Raw genomic sequence first — 26,882 nt, forward strand, 5'->3', positions numbered from 1 at the left:
CTCAATCCTATCCTAATCGTAGGGAATCAAATAAGTTTTCCGTGCCATAAAACGTGTTCCGCTGTTATATATTACTTCATTGAAAGTCAAAATTAACACATTCAGAAATTTTACTGACATTATAAAGAGAATGTGAAGAAGTAACTGTTTTGTCATTATTTCAAACGCGTCAATGTAGTGTCTTTGCACTGCAGAGATATCTACTACTTCCAATCACCAAAGTCTAGCCTCTACTTTATTGTAATACCACGTGTTCCTTGAAAGGTGATAGTGAGTCACTAAAGTGCTAGTCTTAACAGAACAAAGAAGTAGAGGGCTTGTCATAGTCCATGTGCAATTTGATAGTTTGTTTATTGGATTAAATCCAAAATGACAAATAATAGAAAATGACTTGCATCCTTGCTTTGTCCTTCCCTCTACTGGAAGGTTGCTTTTTTCTGGAATAGAGTATGCAGCAGCTCTGGGAGAGCCCCCCCCCCCCCCCCCCCTCCAGTTAAGCTTTGTTTAAGCGTTGTACTACAGTTAGCCCGTAAGCTTCAAGCGCACAAAGGCGTTAATGCTTAATGCGCTGTTTGTTGTCATATTCTCTAAAACGCTGGTCGTACCAGCTAAATCTGATGTAGAGAAGCAAGAAGTCAATGAGTTTTACTGGCAAAGCAATATGGATCAACCTCCTCAATACTGTGGCAGATTTGCAATGAACTGTATCTCGTATTCATTACTACTTCATTGAAGAAAAAAAATAAATTAGTAAATTAAATGCTTTATAATGAAACAAAGGTTGATTATCCTGTAAACAATTTGAATTGGCTGGCTAAATAAAGATCTTTAAACTCTCCTAATTCTAAAGCATTTAAAACAAATATAGATTTCATCAGGGAATTATTTGTGGCAGTCATTTCTGAAAGGCTCTGTGCGCGCTCAGTGATTTAAAAAATATCAGAGGTGAATGACCAAGTGCAAAGTCTTCACATTCTATGTGCACGTTATGATTTGAGGGACTTACTGGTTAACGCACCTTGCACCGGCCTCACCCCGGCAAGCTCAACCCTATATTTAGTCGTTAGCTTGAATTTAGCCAGTTCAAATCCCAGCACCACGGGTTTGATCCCTGGGAACTGCCCCCCGGGGACTGCCCCAACTGCTGCCGGTGTAGCAAACGTTCAAGATGAAAAAGGCTTCATTTAGTTTTTTTCCAATAAACATATTATTAAACCTTGCATGGGTCGTATAGCCTGGTACTGCTGTGGCAAACACGCAAGGTGGTTCATGTAAAGATGGCTATATGTTAAACATTGCACCATTTTTTAAAGATTTAAAACTATTGTATCGGTTTAAAATGTAATTCTGCAGTATTCACATACTCGTATATATTTCTATGAAATGATTTTACGTACACACTTGTCGCTCTTGCTTCATCATATTCAGAGACTCCACCAGGGACATGTTTCACAGCTGAGAGGTATGATGTTGCAGGCAGTGGTGGCAACGCAGCTTTTTAGTGAGCTGACTCATGCTCACTCTATCAGGTGCTGCTGTGATTCAACTGCAGCTGCTGTTGTCCTCTGAGTTTAAATTTCCTGATTTCTAGACCTTTAAAGCTGCCCCCCCGCACCCCCACACACACACACACACACACGCAAAATGGTATGTTAATTACAATGATACTGTCGACAGAGTAAAGAAAATATGAGTACAGAAAGCATCTAAAATGTGTTAATGTAAGGAAGTAATGCTTTAAGGCTTGGCCTGGTTCGTACCATCTTTATGACTTTCTCAAACTAGATTATTGAATTATGTCATGGGCCAGTGACATTAGCAGCTGGACACAGCAGTGTAATGTGTGTCTTTTATGATTACAATATTGTTAATTCCTGGAAGGTGTATACAAGCCCTTCGTCATGGATTATTTTAGGAAAGCTATATAATTAACTTGTCTTAATCTCTCTGGTGCAAATTTGTGATATTGAGCTATACAAAATACATTTTATTAAATTGGCTTATGTTATTAATAGACTTTAATGTTGGAATGCACACATTTTCAGCAGAAATACAAATGTTTACAGCATGTTATCTATAGTTAATGTCACTGTTCATGACAACGGTGCCCATTTAAATTATTATTAGGCTTAATGTTAGTCATATTTGAGGGCGTGGTTGCTTTAAGTGAAGGCATTTACTGGATCGCTGGCTGCGTCACAATGACTCTTTACAGAAACTTTGGCCATATTTTTACAGTTTATGATTTGAACATGTACATTTGTTTTAAATTAGTCATCAACGGGGTAGTTTGCCTACAATGGAATGGCTGCCATTGACACCATAGTTGAGTATTTGCTGCTGACCCTAGGCTAGAAATTCTGAGGTTTTGAAAGCTGCTGTGGATGAATTGCATAGCACATGAAAGAGGGTGGAACCACTGTCCCAGCAGATAAATACTCATAAGTAGGTCAGTTGGTCTAAGTGCACGGTGGAGCCTCCATTACTCGCCACTTTTCCCCTCACCTTCTGTTTACTGACATTGCTCCCTGATTCATTGCCCTCCCTTGTTCCTAATTGTTTCTCATTTTGTCTGCCTTTGGTTGCCCCCAGACATTTAAAACATTCAACCTCAAACCTCTAAAATACCCTTCACGAGACTCCAGCGATTTCATTTCTGTTTTTTTGTGATTGTCAGTTCCTTAAAGTTTTTTCTTGCTGAGACAAAAAGTCAAATCTTCTCTCTCTCCGCTCACAAATGGGCTGAATTTACTAGACAGCCTGGCCTTTGGACATGTATGTCCTGAGGGGTTTAAAGGGTGGAGTCTTTGGTTGTAGGGTTTCACTGACCTTGCCTAACTTGCACGGGCTTGTTGCTCTACAGTTATGCATGCTAAATGTAGGTCATACCAGGAATTACTTATTCGACTTGAGAAGGGCGTTTGCACACATTACTGATTTTTTTTTTCTTCTATTTAATCTTTTTCTACGTAAATCCTAAAGAATTTATGCATCAGTCGGTTTATTATAATATAATTGACAAACCCAGCAACTGCCAGACATTTGTTGATTTTGTTTTCATTTATAGTTTTATTTAGAATGCAGGCACAATATTAGCCTCATACCTCGTACAGTTGGTATCGAAAGTTCTGGGTGATTTGTCAATTATAATATTATAGTCGATCATTCTTGATATTATGAACAATTTTACACTTTTTGTTTTTAATGAACAGTACGTACCTTGTTACATTTACTATCTTTTTAAGTAGTCTTGATCCATGTTTTATCAGCTATTACAATGGTTAGTTGTACACTTAATACAGAATATATTGTATATATTTTCTGCTTATGGTGTTTTATTTATTTTTCCACAAACCTACTTGACCTACTTTTCTTTGAAATTGTCTACTTTTCTCTGATTCTTTAATTCTCTGTCATGCTGTGACTCTTCTTGTTTTTATTTTCTTGGTATCTAGGACATATCTAGACAAAATGTAATTTGCTTCACAGTAGTTCGTCAGAGAAAACAGGGCCACATCCTAATGCCCCAACTGTATGTTTTTGTACTTGTGCCAGAGCTCGTACTCAATTATATATATATTTTTTTGTGTTTCCGCTGAATATCAAGTTGACTGTAGACTTAAATAGTTTTCTTAAGGATAGACAAAATAAGTTGCTAACTGGAATAAGGTTTGAAATACATCTTTACTTGGCATCTGTATTGATAATGTCAACAGATAGTGCACATTACTGATTTTTGTCATTTGTGTATTATTAAAAATAGTCATCAATCCAAATTAGTCTGTATATTCTTGTGAGCGCTGCCCTCTGTGACTTTACGCATTTGCTTTTTTATGTCCTGTAGGATCGCAAGCTGTCAAAAACAGAGCGTCAGCGCTTTAAGGAGGAAGCAGGCATGTTAAAGGGACTACAGCATCCCAACATTGTGCGCTTTTACGATTCCTGGGAGGGACCTTCCAAAGGCAGGAAGTGCATTGTTCTGGTCACTGAACTCATGACTTCTGGCACACTCAAAACGTGAGTCTCAAACTAACCAGAACTAACAAACACAATAATACAGAACTATATTATATTGTGTATCATACATTGTAATTGCTCCATTTTGATAAAAAAAATAATTATAATATTAATACATGAAAATACCACATTTGCTTTGCGTTGTTATTTCTGTGTTTCTCCGAGGATATATGAAAATTATGATTTATTTTCTTTTAGATATCTGAAACGGTTCAAAGTGATGAAAATTAAAGTGCTGCGAAGCTGGTGTAGACAAATCCTCAAAGGGCTCCACTTCCTCCATACCCGGGCTCCCCCCATCATCCACAGGGACCTAAAGTGCGACAATATTTTCATCACGGGCCCAACAGGATCCGTCAAGATTGGAGACTTGGGACTGGCAACACTAAAGCGATCATCATTTGCCAAGAGTGTTATAGGTACGACTCCAAAGTCATTTCTACCTTCAGGTCCCTTCTGCTGTGGGGCAGTACCTTTTCCAAGGTTGTGTTATGTTTGTATTGTACATGATGGTGTTTAAAGAGGGTATTTTCCTTTTGGCTTGTTTTTCTGACGATGTCGTTCAAAAACAGACCACAGCGTTTCAGCTGTCTCTCAAACCACAGCTCAAATGGAGGCCAACTACTGTGGTAATCTTAGGCAGATAACCACAAGGCTTTCTCTCTTTACTCTCTTACAGTGACTCTATCAAGTTTGGTCATTGTACAGAAATTTCTGTTCCTCTAATTTCTATGTTTCTCAAAAGAAAGAGAGTTTTTTTTTTTCCCAGGCACCTACTGAATGTAAGTAGCGCCTAACATTTCTCATATTTTAAAATTAATATAATAGTTTCATGCCTTCTTGCAGGCTGACGTGGTCATTGCTTAAGGTATGGCCTTTGCTTCTGTCTTAGACTGGTCTTTGTTCTGTGGTTTGGAAATATGTGGTCTGTTTACCCATTATATCTATAATATTTAACATCTCTTTCTATGGGTTTGCCTCAACAGGTTTTTTTTTCTAGTGTTTGTCTCTTACTGTCTTTTAAAATATTGCAGGGCTGCAGAATCTTTTTGATCCATCTTTGTGTCCAGGAAGCTCTGCCCACTTTCTCTGTCAGCCTTTTGCCTTTTTGTTTTTTGTTTGTTTTATTCTATTTTATTTTATTTTTTACTTTCACATTCTTGGGTATGTTTTTAAAATGTAGGCTCTAGCCTCAGCTGTGCCCCATTCTGCTGTTTGGAATGAATAGGGTACTGCTGGTCATTGAGTAAGTATGAACTTTAATGGGCCTGGTAAGTGTGACAGTGTGCTGTAACACACATCCATATCAAAAACAATTACATTCAATTAACCAGTTTTTCTGTGTAAGACCTGAGATTATATGTAAAATGATCAATTAATAGAACAAGGCTGATGTGCAAAGACACACTGCTGAGCACAGTAACTAGCTATGGGATCTGCTTCTCTCAGCCTTCACCATAACAGTTTCCTCCTGCAGGTCAAGAAGAAATGGTAAGTCAGACTTGGAAAGGTGAGTGTTCTATAAAAGGCAATGTGGTTGTAAGGTAAGGTCTTGACACAAGTTATTTCCATAGCTAGTCCTATTTCTCTTGCAGATATCATTGACATCCCTTTGAAAAATTACACCGTATTCTGGCCTTAGTAAACCTCATTTGGTGATTGCGAATAACATTAATTTGGCTAACAAGTGTGTTCTGCACATTGGCTACCTCAGTCACTTTCTTATATCCCAACATGTTAAGGTCTTACACAGACAAACGCGTGCTTTCTTCTCTACAATCTAACTGAGCCCAGCCTCTCCCTCCTTTTTTGTTTTCTGTCTCTTTTTTACTTTCCTCCCTTTCTTTTTTTTTTCTTCTCTCTTCCAACTTTCATCTCACAGGTTCTACTCCAGGAGATGTCAACAGGCTGAGCACTCCTCTTCCTCAACCCCTCACGGGTTAGAGGAGCAGAGGGGCAATGGGTTGTGAGAAGCCCACTCAATCAGTAAGGGAGTTCGAGAGTTCTGAATAGTTGTTTTGATTTAAGGTACCCCTGAGTTCATGGCGCCTGAGATGTATGAGGAGAAGTACGACGAGTCAGTGGATGTGTATGCCTTTGGAATGTGCATGCTGGAGATGGCCACCTCAGAGTACCCTTACTCAGAGTGCCAGAATGCTGCACAGATCTACCGCAGAGTTACCAGCGTAAGTCTTTTTTTCGGCACTCCATGTCACCCCTCTGCCCTGCCTTCCCCTCTTCCTATGTGCCAAAAAGGCTAGTGTCCTATTATACTGTTATATTTTATTACATTCCTGTAGCTCCCAGATTGTTTCCTCTTGCTCTGTTTGAAGAACCCACACACTTAGAAAAACTTCTAGAGAAACATGTTATTTAATTAGCCCCTTTGCTTGCACTCATACTGTTTCCTCTGTCCTTCTGAGTTATTTTTATATTTGTTGTTTAAGCACCTGGAGCTGAGGCGTGAATGATTGTTAAAGCTCAGTCCTGCTATTTTCCTAACGGCTAATTTCAGTCTTCTGACGATGACAGCAGGGCAGTAACTATCAAGGGGGGGAAATATTTTAAGTTGTATTCTTCAGTTAGTGCTGGCTTATTTTTTTTTAAATGCCTAGTTACTGATGTAATGCATGCTCTTGCAATTATAATAGTCTCATAGTTTAAAAACATTTAACCTGTTCCTATTGTCTATGAAATTGGCCTTGAAATCTATACCTATACCCTCAGTTTATCCTTTACTGAAAAGTGCAATTACTGAAGTTATTGCCAAATTACTCAACAGATTACTTTTTAATTATTCACCCTACTGCCAAGTATTGAGCTCTTCAGGTCACTTTTGAAAGACAAATGGCCCATACTGCAGAGCATCAAACACAGTTGAGAAGTGCTATTGTGGTGTTTAGTCTACATTTAGGTAGTGTTGTTCTTCTTGTTCTGTCATAAAGCTCAGCTGATCAGCTAGCCTTCCATTTTCCTGTGGCACCATGCTGCTTCCTGTTTCTATTGGTTGAATTTATCAACTCATCAGCTGTTTTTAAGTGACTTGTGGCTGATGCCTTTATTTTCTTATTACTTGACATTCTGTAATTTATAAAATGCCAGCCGGTAGAAAGCTAACCATTCTTTAGCCATTATTTCACATTTACATACTTTCTCAGCAACAAACCTGTCCCCTTCACACTCTAGCTTTTGAGATTCATTCCAAAACACAATTGAACGTTAGTTTAAAGTATCATCTGGTGTGTGGCATATGGTTTCAGCTCTGAGCTGAAGAAGAATAGGGTAATAAAAAACGGACATATGAGAAGTAGAACCATTCTCATTCAGGGTTCTGTGTTTCCTGTAGGGGGTGAAGCCAGGCAGCTTCGACAAGGTGGCCATTCCTGAAGTGAAGGAGATCATCGAGGGATGTATTCGCCAGAACAAGGACGAGAGGTCTCTAACTATTGTATTTATTTTATTGATAGTAGGCATCAACTAGACATTTACAAATGTTTTTCAGACAATTGACATTACATGTGCAAATTTCTAGATTATGCTCAGTTTAGTTACCCAGAGAGGTCTCTAGCTCAAGAGAACATGTAGCAGGTCTTGGGGTAGTCTGGGTCTCTCCAAGAAAACTTCTGTTTGCTCACTGCTTGTCTCTCTCTATTTAGGTACTCGATCAAGGACCTTCTGAACCATGCCTTCTTCCAGGAGGACACAGGGGTGCGTGTGGAGTTGGCGGAAGAAGATGATGGAGAGATGGAGGCTATTAAGCTGTGGCTGCGAATTGAGGATGTCAAGAAACTCAAGGGGAAGTACAAAGACAACGAAGCTATTGAGTTTTCTTTTGACCTCAACAAAGACGTCCCAGAGGATGTGGCTCAAGAAATGGTGAGTTTAACTTTTGATAATTTTAATCAGTCTTTTAAAAATTCAACACCTCATTAATACTGACACTGTTAAAACTGCATGTCATCAACAAAAAGGAAGAAAAAAAAACGTTTAAAGGGTTTTCTTTACAATCTTTGAAAATTTGATTAATTGAATTGTACGCCCTTTCTTTGTACTTTAGGTTGAGTCTGGTTATGTGTGCGAAGGTGACCACAAGACCATTGCAAAGGCCATAAAGGACAGGGTGTCTTTAATCAATCGCAAGAGAGCACAGCGGCAGCAGGTGGGTCCATGTTCTACATAGTGCATCTCAAGTTATTTATGTTTATTATATGCTTAAGTGCTTTGCTGAATCTTTGTCATAGGGTGTGATGTTGAGATATTGCCGATACAGTGCTCTCTTGATATATTTTATTATATTTGCTCCTGGCTGTCTTAAAGGTCCGAGAAAATCAGGAGAAGAGAAGGCTCGAAGAAGAACAGCAGGGTCAGTTACCTTCAGCACAGCAACCAGGCCAACAGCCAAGCATGGAGATGCCGCAGTCCCAGCCAGTGACGCAGCCTGCTCCATATGTCCCTCCACAACCAAGCCAACACAGCACACACATGTCCACCCAACCTGCATCTCAGCAGAGCCATCAGAACTCGATCTATAACACTCCTCAATCATCCCAACTGGCCGGCATGGCACAAGGCATTCCTTTCATCCCTCAGGCAACTGGGCAAGTCCCAGTTCCAGGTCAGGGTCAGAGTGTGTCCACCATTCAGCCAGAGTCCGAGGAGCCTGAGACTGACCAACACCAACAACTACAGCACTCTGGAGGAGGTGTGAATCAAAGATGAATTTTTGCAAATACAGCCACAGCCCATTGAATGATTAAAAAAAGGATTTGATTTAATAATTTTAACTTCTTGTCCACCTCATACAGCCAGTCACATGGGAGACAAACTACCAGGTTCCACCATCCGTCCTGAGGTCCAGCCACCTCAGTCTGGATTATCCTACAGCTCTCCTCCCAGTCAGCACCTCCAGCTCCAAGTTTCACTCCCACAGACACAAAATGACCAAACGCAACAGCAGCAGTTGTCAGTGGTGAGTCAAGTTGAAAATAGGACATAATCTTATGTGTTGAGGAGAATCAGGTGACTTGTGGCCTGTGCACTTCAGAATTAAGTATATAATTACATCCAGTTTTTAAACGTACAGGCATTTCTTTTAATTTATTATGCCTATGCTATATACATGTGCCCTTTAATCTTCATGTCTTTGGTCTTGGAATGTGATCATCTTTCTGTTTACTTTCTTCTTTGCCTCATTTTCACCACAAGCTGTTTTCTTTCAATGGTGCATAAGGTTCAATCCCAGATGCAAGGGGTCCTGTCTAACGCGGTTCCTGTTGCACCTAGCAGCCAGTCCGTTCCAGTGGCACCTGCACAGGTAGATGCTGTACTTACTGCATGTCCTTATGTCTTCAAAGTGTAACCAGTTGGTTAAACTGGTTCAAAGTTTCAGATCATTTGCACCAAACAACAAACCTAATAGTATCGATTTGTACTGAACACACCCTAAGTACGCTTCAGTATCACTGCAACAAATGTGAACTTCAACCACTCAAAGTCAGCAGAAACATTTTTCAGAGGTAGTTAAGGTGACAGCTTAAGGGCTTGTATTCTCTGCACCAGGTGGCTGCTTTCTGAATCCCAAGTTTTCCAATATTGTTATATTTTCCTTAGTTTTCTGTTTTTCTTCTCAAGTTTCCCACTCTTACCCTCTGTTATGTTTTGTTTCTTATAGTATGGAGTTTACTACCAACCAACGCTTCCCACTCAGGTAGATAACGTGTCCCATTTTGCTTTTACCACTTGTAAACACTAATGTTTGGTAAGTTTTATGACCTAATCATAATAAATGGAAAAGGTTTAAGTTCCAGACAAAATATTACATCAAATAGATTTCAAAATGTTCATGTTGCATGTTCAGTGTGGAATGACATGCACATTACATTTCTCTAAAATACACTGTAGCAATGTTCACTGATGTGTAACTTGACACCACACACTGTCGAATAGATAAATTTTCTGAGTAATGCAGCTATGTTGTCCAACAGCTAAGTGCATCTGTTTGGAATAGAGTGAAAGTAAAACTTAAAAAGATGTTCAAGTGATTAAGATGCTATTATAAATGTGTGTACAAATGTTTAGGTAATATTGGTGTTCTTGTTTCTGCCATTCCCCTCTTTACTCTTTCAATTCTCACAGATTCCCACCCAGCAAGCGATGATACCCTCATCCTCGCAAACGTCTCCCCCCCAGCAGCAGCAACAGCCAGAGAGCAGCAGTACTCTTCAGAGCTTCACTCTCGCGCAGGTGCAGACTGGAACTCAGCAGTTACTGGTACTAACATACACATGTATTTCTTGCCTACACTGACATACTGATTCATCATACTAAAGTACACATTTCATGCTTTATATTTTTATGTTTGTGTTTATTCTCAATTGTTTTCTCATTTTCTCTGGACACCTGTCATTCATTACCATGGCTGTCCCCTTTTTTCTTCCATGCTTCCTTTCTGCATGCTGCTCATTCCTGCATGAATCTTAGTCTTGGGCCAATGATCAAAGTCCTATCCTGTCACCTCCACTCAACGCAGAGCACCTATACTTCCTCTATCAGGCCTCATGCCTCTCTGTTCTGCAGGTACTCAACAGAGCACAACAATTGTATTGATTGATTGTTTGTGTGTGAAGCATTTAGTTTTCTTCAGTTCCTGTTCCTTAAAGTTTGTTTCGGCATACATTTCACTTTTTTTTTTCTTGTTTTAATGAATAATACAAACATGCAAGGATTGGTGTAAAATGTATTATAGTGCCAATTAACAAATGATAATCATAAGGAGGGCCGTTTTCAGAATGTGCCCAGAGTGTTATAAATAATACTAAAATGTGGAAAGAAATAGAACAATGATTGTTTTTGTAACTGTTAGATTTTGACCAAAATGCAATAAAAAACATTCGATATCCTTTTGTTCTGATAAAAGAGCTATCCTCATATTTAGATTGATGCAGTGTTATACTTTTATTTGAGTTTTTAGTTTATCAGTGCACACTTCTAAAAACAGCTCAAGGCTTTACTTGGAACCTAAATATTTATTTAAGACAGTACCCCTAATATATCTGTGTGGGTGTAATAATAACAAGAGAGTAATTAATAAGTAAGTAAGACATTTGACATTTTATCACAGTCACAGCAGAGAAAAATAATGACATTCTGCAGGAAATGAAATGAAAACTCTATTACACAGCAATATCGACACTATGGGCTGAATAATGGCTTCACTTGTCTTTCCCGGATGTAAGTTTCACCAGGTTGAACAGCTCCGTCTGGTGGATGGTCAAATTTAAATCATTCCTTTCCTGTAAAAAGTTGGACAAAAGTTGAACAAAATACAAATTCAGTGAATGAATGGCACAAAGATCCGTTTACTTTGCAATTCCTAAATGGATATGTATCAATGCAATTTTCTTGGTTGTTAAATTTTTTAAAGGTTGACACACCTATTTAGGTTTTTGACATGAGCTATTATTGACAGTGACTAATTTCCTTCACATCGGTTCTGGGTAGATGATTTTCAAAGTCTGTGTAAACCGTCAAAAGAAAAAAAGGAGTTATTTGCATGAAAGTAAAAATTCAATTGATTATGAAATGTATGGATATTTTGTCATTATTTTGTTTTTCATTTGTCAAGTAAGGATTTTTTTAATACTTTTTTGGGGGCCAAAATGCAAATTACAATCGTTCTGGATTTGTTGCAAACTTTTGATTGTACATTCTCATTTTGAATCTACTGTCTGCCATCTATTCAATCCCTTTTTATTGCAATACTTTCTTTGATAAGAAAAAATCATGGCATCCGTAGTTTTTCTGATATGAGCTGCTAAGGAAGTTAAACAGGTTCCCTCTCTAGTATTAACATCGCTGTTATAACATTACTGTGAAACATCTCCTTTCATCAGCTTTATTCATTGAAGAATCTCGGTAGAGCCTCTGGTAACCTTAGCTGTGACGCTCCACGCTGTTAGCTGGCGAGCCGAACGGTGATCACCCTAAGTTGTTCCTCTGCAGCTTATTATGGGCAATGACAAATGCTGTTTGTGGCTATCTCACACTACTGACCTGCAGGTTTTCCGATGATCGGCCATGTTTGGTGACCGGCAATCAATTAATGCATCGCTTGTTCTTTACCATTTCCAAAGACTAATGCACAAACAATGGAAATTTTCATTTTGTGATTTGCTTTTGACATTGTATGCTTGATTTCTAAAAAAAATCATTGTGTTTCAGGCCCCTGTGAGTGTTTCTCAGTCCACACCATCAGAGCCATCAGGATTGTCAGTGCTGGTTCCACCGTATGTAGAGAGGTTAGCAGAAAGTTTTTTTTTTTCTACCAGCACCCCACAGTGTGTCAAATCTCTTTCTCATGGGTCCATTTCCTTTTCAGCTGCCTGTCGGATGCAGCTTCAGGTCTTAGTGACGGCAATGATGGAAGCGCTACTTCAGGAGGTCGCCATCTAGGACGCTCAATGAAACGTCAGCAGCGGAGATCTGTACGCAGCCGCTCCCGCCACGAGAAGACTGCAAAGGCCAAGCTCAATGTTCTCAGTGTATGTCCTTGAAGCGATGAGTTCATTCATATTTTGTCTCAAACTCTTTGTCATGGACCTGATTTAACATGAACGGATGTTTTGCAGATCTCTAATGTGGGAGACAGAGTTGCAGAATGCCAGCTGGAAACGCATAACAGGAAGATGGTGACCTTCAAATTTGACCTTGATGGTGATAATCCAGAGGAGATTGCACAGATCATGGTAGTAGTGATTCTATAGCTTTTGCCTCCAAACAGTTAGGAATTGTGTCTAATTGTTACAATACATGTATTCTGTATACTTATATAATACACACTATATAAACTTTTGCATGGCTACCGTTCACGAAATAACCTTAAATTGGCCACTGACTGACAATTGACTGTAACTGAACAGAAAACAAGAGCAAAGGGCAATTGCAATGTTGCAAAAAAGTTTGTATTCATTAACATTTTAAACTCATGTTTAGTCGATCACTGGGTTCATGCCAGTTCAGAAGAGACCCGCGATCATAACTGAACCACAACGTTACTTTTGTTATATAAATATTTGGGTAGCCATTTTTCTTTGTGCTCTCTGCAGTCTATTCAGTGGTTGGATTGGAGAATAGACCTCTGAGTCAGCTGACTGTAATGAATCAAACTGTTGTGGCAGATGACCCCAAACTTTTAAGCCGACGTGTACAACTAATGTTTTTGTCTTTTTTTTAGTACCTGATGCATCAACGAATGTCAACAAATTTAAGACCAATCTGCCGCAGTAGTTGAACTTATTTTGCTTTCTGTTTTAGGTTGAGAGTGAATTCATCTTGGAAAGTGAAAGGGAGTCCTTCATCGAGCAAGTCCGTGAAGTCATAGAAATGGCTGATGAGAAAGGAGAGGGCCTGATTGAAGGCTTTCCTCAGGTATTACTTTACTACACATGCACTCATTAGCCAAATACCCATCATGAGAATTTTGATCCTAACCTGCTGAACGTGATGATGTTACCACAAACTCCTGTATCTCCTTCCAGATGGGTGATCACCAACAACAACCTGAGCTGTCTGTTCCCATGATGCCAGGTAGACAAACTTGTCAACAATTGAGTGCTCCAGTCCACTTACTATTTTATCAACTTCTGTCTCACATCTTTACCTTTCTTTTAGCCTTTCTCTCAGGCATTTCCCCCAGCACCACAGCGCAGGTGGTGCATTCAGCAGGACGGAGGTTCATAGTCAGCCCAGTGCCAGAGTCTCGTCTTAAAGACCAGTTCTTTGGCGAATCTTCTTTTAATACGTCCTTTGGAGAAGAGCCAGGTAAAAGACTTTATTTTTTATTTGTTTGTATTCCCATTGGAATGTTTGTTTTTCAAAGTAATACACTCTAGACTGCATGCAAATAAGCTTTAATGGTACAATATATAGGATATGGCCAGAATTTGTTTAATTCATTTTAAAACAAATTGAAGAAGAAGACATCTATGTACTCGGTTGCAGTGATATCAATGGAACTGAGCATGCCAACTCACTAGCCCCGGCCCATATTCTCTTGTAATACTACTGTTTTATCAGTCTGCTCTCAGTCAAGGGAGAAGTGTCTGTTTTATAGTTTAAGGTCAGAAAAGAAAAACGCACCCTCGCCTCGTCCTCACCGCTCGCGGGAGGTTACTTCACAGGAGTGCTGCCTGCAGCAGTTAGCTTAAATTCAGCCAGAGCAAACCCGAGCCCTAGGGTTATGCTCACGGGGAACAGTTGCCCCTACTCCCCATCGGATTAGCAAACCTTCTGTTGCTGCTCTTAAACCTGGCTATGTAATTGATTAAAACATTTTTTTTTTATTTTTTTTTTTAAAAACAATGATAGTAACAAAACGATTAGTGACTTAAGTGTTATGACCCAACCACCTGAAGTTAGGCATGGGCAGGAAATAAGTGATGAAAAACACTTTTTCTCGTTTTTAATGGTCATTTAGTATTGTAAATCTATCGGGTCTTTGTTGATGCTGAAAATTCAATGATTGTTTTTTATGTGTGTTTTTCTAAAAAATAAAAAATGTCTTCTTTTTTACATTTTTCTAGCTCCTTTGCCACTAGGCCTTTCTCTGTCTGCTCCATCTGGGACTCTGCAGCAGGCTTTCAGTATACTGAAGCAGGCGCGTGTAGAAAGATGCAACACCATCGATGTGGCTGAACAAGAACCAGGCACTGTCCTGGCCACTGAGGCTGGACTCGGCCCAAACTCTAAAGATGTCTCGGCTCCTCCAGAAGCTGTAGCTTCTCCTGCTAGCATTGCTTTTCTTGGTGTTACATCTACTGCAACACCCTCACCACCTCCCTCAACTGGGAGGGTTTCCCCTCCACCTACATCTACTCAGCCCCAAACTCCAGCCCTCATCACCAGTGATCCCAGTCCACCTCCTCAGTCATCCCACGAAACAGCCCCCTCACCAGCTGCCAACATCCCCCCCACAGCTTCCACTAGTTCCTCCCCATCAGTCCCCGCAGTACCCGGGCCTCAGCTGAGCAATAGTTCAGTCTCTGTCTCTTCTGTTGTCAGTGTTACATCCAGTAGTTCTGGCACTAGCACAGTCCCTGCTTCAGAGCAACAGCTTGTAAATTCGTCCATCCATCCACCTCTTCCAACCTCGGTACCCGGTCAGAGCCAGGTCCAGCCACAGCCAGTGGAGTCAGAGGGGGCGGAGCTCCCGAACAAGACAGCTGGCAGAGATGATATCCAGGCTCTAGATAAGAAGCTACGGTCCCTCTTTAAAGATCAGAGCTCTACCTCTGCATCTGTGGATCAGAACACAGGCACTTCTTCTCCTCCCACTGGAACTTCTTCTCCTCCACCCGGAGCTGCCCTGGTGCCCCCATCTAACCTTCCACTAACTACCGGGGGGCAGACTGTCTTGGGCCCCACAACCACCCCAGGACAGGGTATGACCCCGGCAGGACAGACGCCTCCAACTAAGCCAAGGGCACAGGTTAGTGAGCACTGCAGCATGCAAAAAAAAAAATCGCAAATGCTGTTTATTGCTCTAAATACATTTTCATTTGACTTCCTTTAGACGTTACCTACTGGTTTTGATCAAGCTGCTACCCCCCCCTCTGAAGTTGTGCCCCCATTTCCTGGACCAAATCAGGTGATACTCCCTGTTCTACTGCTTTTTGTAGGTTATTAACAAATAGTGTAGATATACATATATATAACTGCAGATTGTTCCTAAATTACTGTTTTGTGTGACTCCACAATCACAGCAACCCCTGGGTAGTTTGGATGCCCAGTTGAGGAGAGCTCTGAGCCCAGAGACAGTTCAGGGAGGTAATGGAGTCCAGCATCCAGCAGCAGGTTTTACTCTTGGACGTTTCCAAGTAAGTTTTAAGTCTCAGCTTAAAATGTATCTGGTTAATTCAGTTTTAAATGGCTCAATCTCTTAAACCTTGTTCTTGGTTAATTTTTACCTCTCTTTTCCAGGTGTCTGTTGCTACTGATGGCGCGTCCAGCAGGGTTCCAGATCCCTCGGGCATCGTTTCCTCTTCTTCCCTCACGGCATCTTCTATGTCTTCTTCTTCCTCCAACTCAAGTCCAGAACATACCCTCCACCGGTCGTCCTCCCTGTCTAAAGGAGTGTGTGAGACTGACACTGTAAATGGAGCATCCTTTGTCTCTGCTGCTCCTGCTTGTCAGCCGACCACTATCGGGCGCTTCCAAGTGTCCACGAGCACCAATGGGGGGCCAACCTCTGGCTCTAAAGTGGGCCGCTTTTCTGTCACAGGTATGTACCAGGTTCAAAGTTCAGCAAATGAAGCTAACTTTGACTAAAAAAAAAAAAAAGTGGAAAACCCTCCTTGACGAATACCATGCAATACTGAGTACCATACAAAACAGATGCTTCACACCAACGCAACACTGTTTTTTCACTGCTAACTCATTAGTGGGACTCTGCAGTGGGAAATATCATTCATAGCTTTTGAAAAATCGGTAGACTTGTCTATCTACTGAGCATGAAAGTCCATTATGTGAGATACCATATTGGAAAATATTCTTTGGTAGTTGGTACATGTGCATAAAACAAAACTTCTAATACAAAGATAACAGGTGTTCAGTGTACATTTTAAAATAATGTGAGGTCTTCGGGTAACACCTTGTGTGTATAATTTCCCTCAGTGACCCCAGCTCCAGCAGCAGGCTCCAGTCCATCACATGGTTCCAGCATGCAGAATGGGCCCTCATCCTCAACATCTGATTCCCATAATGCACACACCCATTACAGTAGTGACAATGACGACGACTCGGAGACTGAGGATGATGCTCTGCAGAAAGAGATTAGCCGTCTCAGAGAAAAGTATGCCACATGATTACAATCCTACTTTATAGTACCGTCATTTCCTTTTCATGAGTGTTACTTACCAGCTCTATGGAAATATTTTCATAACATTACTGTTTGTCTTATCACGCTCACAGACACATGATGGAGATCCAGACTTTGCAGACTCGTCAGAAAGAAGAGATAGAATTCCTTTTCACACGGGTGGGAAAACCTCCTCCTCATACTGTCTTCTCCCCTGCTGTGGCGATGGCTGGAGGTCGGCGAAGGATAAAAAGCAAAAGCTACAGCCACAAATCTGCTCGTAGTAGTGGACAACCCAGTCCCAAACACTCGGGTAAGGACAGTGAATTGGCATGTTTTGGCTCTCAAGATAAAATGTATACTCTCAGTGCTGCAAATCAATTGCTGAAACGTTTGAAGTGATAACTTCCTAAGTGAATGTTTACACGCCGCTGTGTCTTGTGCTCGTATGTTCAGGATCTACAGCCTCAGCGCAGAGTTTTCATGGTTCAGAGTCCCCTCCAAAGCAAAGTTCAACCTCATCAACAGAGGCCTCAGAAACGGCAACAGAGGCATCACAAGCAATTGACAGGTTGTCCATAAAGCAGCTTAGATCGTCTCCATCCATGCCCAGTCTCAGTAGTTGCTCCACAGGTATGTGCAAGCACTTAATTTAGTCAGTGAGCTTATTACATCGATTCCTTGAATCTGTTTTCTCACCTTCAATATTGTTTCCCAGGGTCAAGTGGGACCAGCTCTGCAAACGGTTCAGGCCACTGCCAGAACCACTCTACTTGTTTGGCCCAGGCAACTGTACCCACTCCTTCTTCCTCCCACACGCAAAAGGGCAAGGGCACCTTCACTGATGACCTGCACCAACTGGTGGATAACTGGGCTAGGGACGCCATCAGCCTCTCCCAGTGCAAGAGAGGACCTAAAACTGGAGCACCAGCTCCGCTGGGACATGATGTAGGCATTTATTGCTTTCTTCAAAAACTGTCATTATAATCTGTGCAAGAAGATCAGGAGATTATGTGCATTTGTGCATGAGTACGTGTGTGCAGCTCGGTCTGTCCATGGCTAATCTTGAATGCTGCTGCACCAAACTACATAATATTTTAGGCGGTCATATATGGCTGCATAATGAAGGACCTCTCAACGTTGCAGTGATTCACGCTTTCTCAAAACAACTTTTAACATCTGTTTGATACTGGTATTGGATTGTTGACTTCTCTCACAGTCACTGAGCCTTTTTATTGGGCATTGAGCTGACATTTACACATGTATTGTTGAAGTGGTTTACTCATTTAAGTCGCGCTTCCACTAGTTAGACACAGCTGAGATGTACATTTGCTAGATTCCACCAATAGTTTTGCAAAATCCTGCACATTCAGTAACATCTACTTTTCTTTCTCTGTTACAGATTATCCCTCCAGCCAACTTGGGCCGTAAATTCTCAGCTCCAGGCTTCCTCTGCCCAACACTTCCCACGTCTTCTAGCACCACCTCTACCACGTCGACTCATCTCCCCAACCCATCCAATCCCTCTGTCCCTTTGGGGCCTCGTAAAGGCTCTTTGGGTCCAGTTGCACAGGGGTTCGGATACCCCTCGACCCCATACAGTGCTCCTCAGTGGGCAGGACCCACAGGCACATGCCAGGTCGGCATGCTCAACCCCGCACAGCCAATAACGCAGTACCAGCTGCCTACGACAGCCTCAGGCTACCACATGGGAACCACACCAGTCACCCAGAGTTCAGTCAGCCCCGGAGGGTCCAACCTGAAGCCTACGTAGCCCAGTTGTAGCCCTAGTCCACGCTGAGACGGAGGACCAAACAGGGCAGACAGTTGTTGAATGAGAACCACTAGCTCTCTTTGTAGTCGGCTGGTAAACTGACTGGATATTGTGATTTTTATTTCAACTTTTATTATGTGTTTTTTTGTTTTGTTTTTGTTTTCTGTAATAGAGTTGACCTGTGTGGTTCACGTCCTCTCAGGCAGAACGAAATCTGTCCGGCAATTGGAGGGAGAGTGCAATACACATCCACAGCACAAAAGTCTCACACTTAGCCGGCCGTTAGCTGTGGAATTGAGCTGTGACGGGTCGGTTGGTCGTGTCTGGTGATGTAATGACCCAAAGGCGTAACCAACAGCAGCCAAAGATGTGTTTTGAGAGCATACGTTGCAATGTCGTCATTCCTTTGAAGAGGTAAAGGTAGGAGGTATTCTGGTTCACATCCTTACTAGTCCTGACTCCAAGCCCTGATGTGACTGAAGACGGTTAAATTCACACCACATAAACACGCGTGTGTGTATTTGTATGTGAAAAGAACCTGGTTGATGTTGGTAAAGTAATCTCAGAGAGTGAGTGAGGGGGTGGGGGAGGGCGCAGTGCACAGAAAGTGGGAAATAAGAGAGGGACAGTTTGTCCAAGACGGATTAGCAGAGTGTACTGATTGAGTTTGGAGAAGAAAGACATGGTAAGTTAGGCTGGAGTGTAGTGGATAGGTTTGCAGTATGAATACATCCCAATCGCTACCTATTAAGTAAAATGCAATAATGACAAAGAGTAGATGAACTGTCCCTTGTAACTGTGGCCTTAATCCCAAACACATTTAAACATTGACTTTGTACATAGATATTTCTTTACTGGGTTATGATTCCATGTTTTGCATATTTATGTCCCTGTGAGTCTGGTGACATTGTGATTTGAGTTGTCCATCCAAACAGATTTATTATACAGATTTATTCTTCACTTCTGACATGTAAACCAGTGGCTCTGCCACATAAAAAAAAGCATTGTCCTGGTGTTGACCACCATTCAGTGTGACATTTAAGAGGTGATGCTGCTGTAAATCACATTCTGGTTGGGTGTTTGCAGGGTGTTTTTGTTTTTCATTTTTGTCTGTTTTTCTCACACAAATGAAATAATAAATCCAAATTGACACGTGAAATATTTTCACCTATTTAAAATCTGCTTATATCATAGAACAATGATTCTGTTTATTGCAATAGTATTTATGGAAGGTTTCAGTCCCTGAGGGGAGGCTGCCTCACTTCTTCTTCTCCCAGTTGTTTACACGGATGGAGCACAGTACACAGACGAGCAGGTTGTTAGTGAAGTCATGGCACATTAAATATCTCCGCTTATGACATTTAGCCGTCACCTCTCAAATCACAAGTGTTTGGGGTTCTTTCTTCCTGTGGTCTGTTTTTGTATGCGTATATTTAATAAAACAAATGTTCTTTATGGACCTGTATTCAGCCATCAGATTTTGATGTTGTTTCACTGTAATTATTAAAGGTTGTTAAACAACATGTAGTTTAAAGGAATATTAAAAAGTGCAATTGCAGGGTTGTTGATGGTATCCTACTCACCATGCAGGAGTGATCCTGTGGTTTATTAAGCTCGTCTCTGACTGCCCTGCCCTCCTCCCTCTTCTATTTTATTGTATATATGTTAATGTGAGGTAGATGCTTTCACATAATGCTCACTAGAGTATGCTTGTGGTGACCCACTCTACACACGCACATGCACTCTAACCTGTGAACATGAGGAACACTTTAGTGCCTTGCATCCTCACTAATGACAAGTTCCAGATCCATCTAGTCCTGTAGCTGTGACTGTACTTCAGAAAACCAGTGAACTACAAACCTGAACAAGGCGTAGATACACAACCGGTGGCTGCATAACTGTTGCACGGCCAGCTCATGTAACACTGAAACATGAGACGAGACGCCACACAGGACGGCAGAACAAAGGGCACGCTGAGTGATGTGGAGGCGTTTCTGTTCTCTCTACGGTTCTATTTGTGATGGTTGTGTTTTCAGCTGTGTGTTTATATTTGGCTGTTTTTTTTATTTGGTTTCTGTGGATTTATCATCAAACAGTTTCGCGGTTATGAATCCCCCTGCTTTTCTTGGCAAGACCCACCCTGCGTTGAATTCACACGCAGGGATTGGCCACAGACTTCCTCCTGGTCTCCCAGTTAGTTCGGGGTCTTATGCTCTGACCAATCGGCTTTCCAGACCTAAACTACTCTCGGCCAATGCTGAACCTTAATTTATTGTCTCTGCCTGAACCAGCATAGCAGTGGGATTCATAATTGTACTTCATAGACGCGCTTGTTCTGGCAGTGAGTGAGCTGTAGGTTTAAATGTCATGCTGGCTCTACTTTTCTTTCACCACCTCACGAGTGCCATGCTGTCATTGACTCTTTCGCCTGCTCGTAGATTGGATGAATAGTTAAAGTTCTCTAGAGAAAAAAATAAGTTACTGCAATGCAGAATATGCAATGTTTAAAGGGACTGAGGGGTAATTGAAACATTTGCATGCTGATGAGGGTTGTTGCCGACTTCAATGTTTTTGATATTGGAATATTAGATCTTTATTTTATTCTTTGCCTTCTTGAGTGATCATCTGTTCTATTGTCATTCACCAATATCACAACTTAAATATCAAACTATCATATGATTTCTGCATGCCAGCTTCACAGTTAATCTTACGAATGACAACTCACAACTGGCTACTGTACAGCACAAGGTCACACAAAGCTCTTTACTGTCCATATGCTACTAGCCATCATCAGTAATGATCACAGGCCTCTACAGTACCGCTTGAGGCGACTGACACGCAGTAGTATCTGTTGAGCTCTTGTTTCTGATCCCTCCTTACTGACCTGTGATTCAGTGTCTGTTTTGTGTATGTTTTTCACATTGTACAAAATGTAAAAACAAATAAAAATATCAATTAAATTGTCATGTTCATTGGAATCTTTTAATAAACCAGATTGTGCCATTTTATTTGACTAATTTGTCACTAATCTTGTCTTGACTTAAAATGTTTTCATCCTTTTATTTTCAGGTCTGGAAAACGTAAATCGTATAATATTTATCCAACTCTGATTTCACAGTAAATATCTGATCAAATAAACACCCAAAGTTCATAAAACACATCTTTAAGTATTATATTGATTACGTTTGGTTTTATCTCAGTAAAAACCCAGCTGACTTTTCAGTATGTTTTTATTTTTTTACAAAACCAGAAACATTTCACCAAAAAATGCAATCAGCAACAAGTGATTGCAAAGATAAGTGTAAGCACTATTTAAAAAAGAGAAGAAATTGACTTTAGAAAGTGTTGAAGTTGTGGAACAGAAACATTAGTCCAGTCGGCGTCTCTTCATATACTGTCCTTGTCTGTATGGACTAATGACTTCACCTGTCGGGTTGAAAAAGTAGATTGAAGACCACGAAATTCATCCGACAGCTCACCAACATCTCTTATATGACATCTCACCTGGTCTGGCCTGATACTGGTCCTGAAGTTGAGGTCTGTATTGAGCCCGGTCCTGTCCTCCACTGAACGAAGGGGCCTCGTCTGGAGGTCTGCCTGGAGCTCTTTGAGGGGTCTTACTGCGCGTCCGCATATTGTGACTTCCAGGCGTGCTCGGTAGGACCGCTCTGGAAGGAGGGCCGCCTGCAGGGACGTCCAGCAAATCAACCCCGTCCAGAGTGAAATCCCAGAGCTCAGGATCGTCTGCAGAAAAAAGACAAACGAGTCGTACTGAGTGAGGCTGGCAGCTAACTGGTGAAGACAGGCAGGTGTCCTCCCCACACGGTTAAAGCATGTTGAGCCTTCTGGTGGTGGCTTACACATAACCTGCTAAATGATCGTCTCTGCCGCTGGGCTTTCTGTGTTCAGCAGAGGTGCTGTCCCTGAGCGCAGGTACATCTTGGAGACCTGGAGGAATGGATGCATAATTATAAAAAAGAAAACCACAACATTTGCTCCTAAAAAGAATAAAAAAGACACTTTAAACCAGCGGTCTAAAATATGGAAGTTTTAAGAGAGTTGGATATTTAACTATTTTTGTGGCATTAAATGGTTTCTTTTGTTGTTCTCAGGTAAACAAGCAATATGTATTCACGCTGTTATTAAAGAAAAACCCATCATGTGTAAGTAACTTGTGTTTAATACTGCTGCTCTGAACAGAATGAAATCACTCAAGGCGACACTGGAACCCCTTTACCTCCACTAGATACTTGTTCAGTAGTGACCTCTGTGTCCTCAGACTTGGTTTGATCTGGTTTCTGCTGCAGCATCCTGGTCTCCATCTCTCTCCTGAACTTCTGTTGAAGCTGCTGCTGTCGGAGCTTTCTCAGCTGTTTGGGGTCTGTGTGCGACTCGCCGTCGTTCACAGAGTCCATGGCGGGTCTTGGAAAATGGAGGAAACAGATTGGAGGTGATGCACATTTGGATGCACAAGCGATGAGTTAAAACCAGAAACTACACCCACTGCTGTTTATCTGCAGTCATACAGCTTTTTAGGAGTAAAAATATAAACACTTTCAAGGTACCAAAATCTTCATGACTCTTGAGGTCTAAATGTTTTACTATAAATGCAAATTGTGAAGAAAAAAAAGTTTACGTATAAATATATTCATACCCACAGTAATAATTGTATATTTAAAATATTTACATTAGAAAAGTTTAGCGCTCGTGGCAGCTCATTTAGAGATTGGGTTCAGTCTGCGTACGGTGAGGGATGCCCGGAGGATTGTGTCACTTGAAATATTACAATATTTTTGGTTTACATGAAGAACTGTGTAGATTAAACAGTCATTATTCATAACATGTCAAATATAAAAGGCTAAAAAATTAAGGATTTTCCACACTTTCCACTTTGTACAAACACTGTGTTTACCTGGGGTCAACGTGGTCCATCTTCCTGTCTGAAGGGCCGGTAACATTAGGTGTGTGAACTTCTGAATAGTTCTGGTTGTGATGGAGGACTGTGGGCTCCAGTGGCGTCCTGCCGGGACCCGCAGAAGATCTAAGCTTTTCTTCTCGGACCAGACCGGCATACCGGGCCTTCTCCACTAAGGGCTCACCCTCAGAGCGCTTCGTCTTTGCCGGGTCTAGAGGAGGAGGAGGCTTTGTGTAGAGGAGAAGATTGAGCACCCAAAAACTTTTTGATTGAAAATAAAAAACACAAATTGTTAAAGTATTATAATACTGTACCAGACCTGTTTGGGGATCTTGTTAATGGCTATGAGGTATTCTTTATTCAGGATGCAGTTTCCAAGAGCATTACCGAAGCATCTGAAAAAAAACACATCCATACATTGAAGCAGTCTTTTTTATATCAAAATGTATTTTAGAAAGATTGTGTATTCTAAATGATTTTCATATTTCACACTGAGAAGACATAAAAAAAAATGGCAGTACTTCAGTGCTCGCTTCATGCCATCCGTGACCGCTTCCTTTCTCGCCTTTTCCAGCGACAGAGCTTTAGACTTCAGCCCTTCACTGACACCATAACCGACATCCTCATGAAACGCCCCGTCCTGGAGGAAAAGAGCACATCATATACACAACAAGCAGAGAAGAATACATCATGGGTACTTATAACATAATAATCTTGATCAGATGATCCACCATTAAAATCAATATAGTAAAACAAGTATGGTTTCCTCTAACCTTCAGCTGCACTTTGATAAACGCACTGACGCCAACATAAAACTTCCCGTTGTTGATGTCTATAAAGTCTGAAAAACAAAAGTGTTTTTTAGTATTAAAAGAGGTCGACTTTAACAGCAGTCTGGTGAGAAAAAGCCCTATGAGTCCTACCGACATTCTGCTGAGAGATGGAGTGAGACCAGCCATTGTATCCAAACATCTCGTTGGCTAGGCCAATTACACGATGCCCTTCAACATAGCAAACCTGGAAGAGTCCATTCAAGAGTTAATATGAAAGAGAAAAACAAAACGTTCTGAGAAAAGTCAATCACATGCATGGTTCATGTTACATTGGCCGGGGAGGATTAATGTGTGATTATAACCTCGCTGACAGACAAACATCCAACTTTTCTACAGCTGACTTGAAACTGGTTTTACGCTTGTACATAAAACAAAAAGGCAGAGCGATGAACAAAGACTTGCCTTCTGTCCTCCTCCAGCCATTCTGGTGCTGATGTACTCTGGTCCCAGCTTCTGTTGCAGAGCTCTATGCACCGCCTCCTGCTCCTCCGCTGTGTAGGTACACTGACAAGACAGGAAAAACTAAGCACCTCCACACATATCGCTTTATACATGTATATAGACCGACGTAATAATGATGTCATATTTTCTTATATCATTAGCGTTTATAGCAAACGTTTTTATTGTATTCTTAATTCTAATTTATTTTACCTTATGTTTGTTGTAATTCTGTGCGTAAGGAGGACCTAGCGAAATAGTCTTTTCATTGTACAGAGTAACTGTCTGTTATCTGTGCATATGGCAATGAACATATCTTGAATCTTGAATCCAATACTGGAGCATTGCTTTATGCAATCACAGGGTTGAACATTGGATTTTCATTGACAAAGCGGAGACAATATATGTGTACAGTATATTGTAAATATGCAAAAATTGTTTGGAGCATTATAAAAAAGCAATTTCAGTTGTCCTTTTGGGACTGTGGGGAACAGACGCTTTCCCAGCATGCATTGGGTGAAGCAGATGTGCGTCTCGCTGATTTTCTGCACACCTGAGCCTCATTTGAATGAATTAGTCTGGTCAGCGACAGACTTTTCCTGCAAACGGAGTTGAGTTGGTAAGAAGTGTTTCTCCTGTAATACAAATAACGTCACCTACTTGTCCGAAGCGTGTTGCTGCAGCGGCGCTCCTCTCCTCGACGTTGTTGGCCATGACTGCAGAGACCTCCTGTAGTCACTAAATCCGACAGACATTTGTCATTATCATCCCTCAGGGTGAGATCCTTTTTCAAAAGCTGAATACAGACCTTGAACTGACTAGTCGGTACAGGTCAACCCCGTTGATTTATGAAGAGAAAGTAACTAGACATGGCCACATGTCGTGGACGTTATCTTTCACATTCATAGAAACACAAACTCACCAGTTAAAAAGTCTTCAAACGGGATTGTTGTGTTAAATGAGCGGCGTTTGCTACATTTTTAACCTGAACGTCTTCAACCGACGAACACATCTGAAGTTCCCGCTCGGACACCGGGAGGAGGAGTTTGTGCTGCCTTCACGTCCTGTCGGAATATGCAGACGTCACTGATATAATTGCCTCTTCTACTACGTATGAGACTTGGAATCAGATAGTGGTCAAAACTGAAAAATAAAATTGTTTAAAAATATAATATGACACTCATTTTCTTTCTATTTTCTTTACCACCACAGTGTTGTATGATATTTAGACATTGAGTCGGACTCCCAAAAATGTCTCATTTGCGCTCTTTTGGATAGGCCTCGTCTCATAGTGATTTTTTTTTCTCCCCATAGTGCTGGAAAATGCATGGTAGCTTTGCAGCAATGGAATCTTCCTATAATATATGATATAGCATAGAACCCTGAGGTCAGGACATATAATCTGTGGTCTGACCTCAGGGTTCTCTGATCTCAGTTGTAACGGCAATCTTGTTTCTGTCCGGTAATTCTTATCACCACTACTGTTACAGTCTGTGTATGGACAATGAGCTTGATGCGCAATGAGTCTTCAGAAGCAGTAACTTCATTTATAAAGGTTTACTTATCAAAAACAAAGGTACAACAATCATTCAGTGTCCAGCTTGGCACAACGGTCAAAAACCTGTCTTGCACAGCAGCCATTTACCTGGGATTTAGGTTATGACGTAGTCAGTAACGTAACTCAAAGGAGCGATTCAACACATTTATATAAACCACTAAAACACATCTGATTAAAGTCTATTATGGCTCCTACATCAGGGTTCTATGTTCTCACCTCAGGGTTCTATGTTCTCACCTCAGGGTTCTATGTTCTCACCTCAGGGTTCTATGCTCACATTTTCATTCCTTGAGCAATACAATTTTTCCATATATTTTCGGCAGTTTACATATAAACCCAGTATAAAAGAGGGCAAACTACACAGAATATTATGAAGTCTTATGTAATCATGAAACTTAATCTATAACCAGTCACATTTTATTGACTGAGGACTTTTGACTTCTAACATTGCAACAAAGTGGTGTGGAGGAAGTATTTAAATTAGCATTGCATTG

General features: G+C 41.0%; 2 protein-coding genes across 9 annotated transcripts in view; one reads left to right on the forward strand and one right to left on the reverse strand.

The window, feature by feature from the left end:
- LOC137804610 (serine/threonine-protein kinase WNK1-like) overlaps positions 1–21,607 on the forward strand; it is a 28,707-nt gene extending 7,100 nt beyond the window's left edge. For 3 of the 7 annotated variants that reach the window (XM_068603929.1, XM_068603931.1, XM_068603930.1), the window contains exons 3-29: positions 3,845–4,017; positions 4,216–4,436; positions 6,046–6,203; positions 7,364–7,452; positions 7,674–7,893; positions 8,075–8,176; positions 8,335–8,719; positions 8,823–8,986; positions 9,248–9,331; positions 9,689–9,724; positions 10,153–10,287; positions 10,498–10,593; positions 12,238–12,314; positions 12,395–12,557; positions 12,645–12,761; positions 13,330–13,443; positions 13,554–13,602; positions 13,687–13,836; positions 14,598–15,502; positions 15,587–15,661; positions 15,777–15,890; positions 15,994–16,294; positions 16,687–16,864; positions 16,984–17,183; positions 17,327–17,503; positions 17,589–17,818; positions 18,273–21,607. In XM_068603929.1, coding sequence (XP_068460030.1) covers positions 3,845–4,017; positions 4,216–4,436; positions 6,046–6,203; positions 7,364–7,452; positions 7,674–7,893; positions 8,075–8,176; positions 8,335–8,719; positions 8,823–8,986; positions 9,248–9,331; positions 9,689–9,724; positions 10,153–10,287; positions 10,498–10,593; positions 12,238–12,314; positions 12,395–12,557; positions 12,645–12,761; positions 13,330–13,443; positions 13,554–13,602; positions 13,687–13,836; positions 14,598–15,502; positions 15,587–15,661; positions 15,777–15,890; positions 15,994–16,294; positions 16,687–16,864; positions 16,984–17,183; positions 17,327–17,503; positions 17,589–17,818; positions 18,273–18,644 — 5,085 coding nt within the window. In that variant the 3' untranslated portion in view covers positions 18,645–21,607. The remainder of the gene's footprint in view (positions 1–3,844; positions 4,018–4,215; positions 4,437–6,045; positions 6,204–7,363; positions 7,453–7,673; positions 7,894–8,074; positions 8,177–8,334; positions 8,720–8,822; positions 8,987–9,247; positions 9,332–9,688; positions 9,725–10,152; positions 10,288–10,497; positions 10,594–12,237; positions 12,315–12,394; positions 12,558–12,644; positions 12,762–13,329; positions 13,444–13,553; positions 13,603–13,686; positions 13,837–14,597; positions 15,503–15,586; positions 15,662–15,776; positions 15,891–15,993; positions 16,295–16,686; positions 16,865–16,983; positions 17,184–17,326; positions 17,504–17,588; positions 17,819–18,272) is intronic. The other 4 variants (XM_068603932.1, XM_068603933.1, XM_068603934.1 and 1 more) reach the window with 4 other exon arrangements.
- Positions 21,608–21,897: 290 nt separating this feature from the next.
- rad52 (RAD52 homolog, DNA repair protein) lies at positions 21,898–25,886 on the reverse strand. Of its 2 annotated transcripts, none has more exons than XM_068603413.1 (12): positions 25,753–25,886; positions 25,491–25,568; positions 24,795–24,896; positions 24,483–24,576; positions 24,333–24,400; positions 24,081–24,199; positions 23,879–23,954; positions 23,557–23,786; positions 22,882–23,066; positions 22,512–22,592; positions 22,149–22,388; positions 21,898–22,070 (listed from the first exon to the last, which is right to left on the reverse strand). In XM_068603413.1, the coding sequence occupies exons 2-12, from the start codon at positions 25,542–25,544 to the stop codon at positions 22,012–22,014; spliced, it is 1,308 nt and encodes a 435-aa protein (XP_068459514.1). In that variant the 5' UTR covers positions 25,545–25,568; positions 25,753–25,886; the 3' UTR covers positions 21,898–22,011. The 2 variants fall into 2 exon arrangements, with proteins under 2 accessions (XP_068459514.1, XP_068459516.1); XM_068603415.1 differs by lacking the exon at positions 25,753–25,886 and adding an exon at positions 25,639–25,744.
- Between the last annotated feature and the right edge of the window lie 996 nt (positions 25,887–26,882).

This window comes from Clinocottus analis, unplaced genomic scaffold, assembly GCF_023055335.1.
Source record: "Clinocottus analis isolate CAN_PGR_092001 unplaced genomic scaffold, fCliAna1.0.p SCAF_6, whole genome shotgun sequence".
Taxonomy (NCBI): Eukaryota; Metazoa; Chordata; class Actinopteri; order Perciformes; family Cottidae; genus Clinocottus; species Clinocottus analis.

Coding starts and splice junctions, on each gene's coding strand:
- rad52 (XM_068603413.1), bottom strand. CDS start 25,544: ATGGCCAACAACGTCGAGGAGAGGAGCGCCGCTGCAGCAACACGCTTC. Junction 23,067..23,556: donor ATGGACCACGTTGACCCCAG/GTAAACACAGTG, acceptor CCATTTTCCAAG/ACCCGCCATGGACTCTGTGA. Junction 22,389..22,511: donor CAGAGACGATCATTTAGCAG/GTTATGTGTAAG, acceptor TTTTTTCTGCAG/ACGATCCTGAGCTCTGGGAT.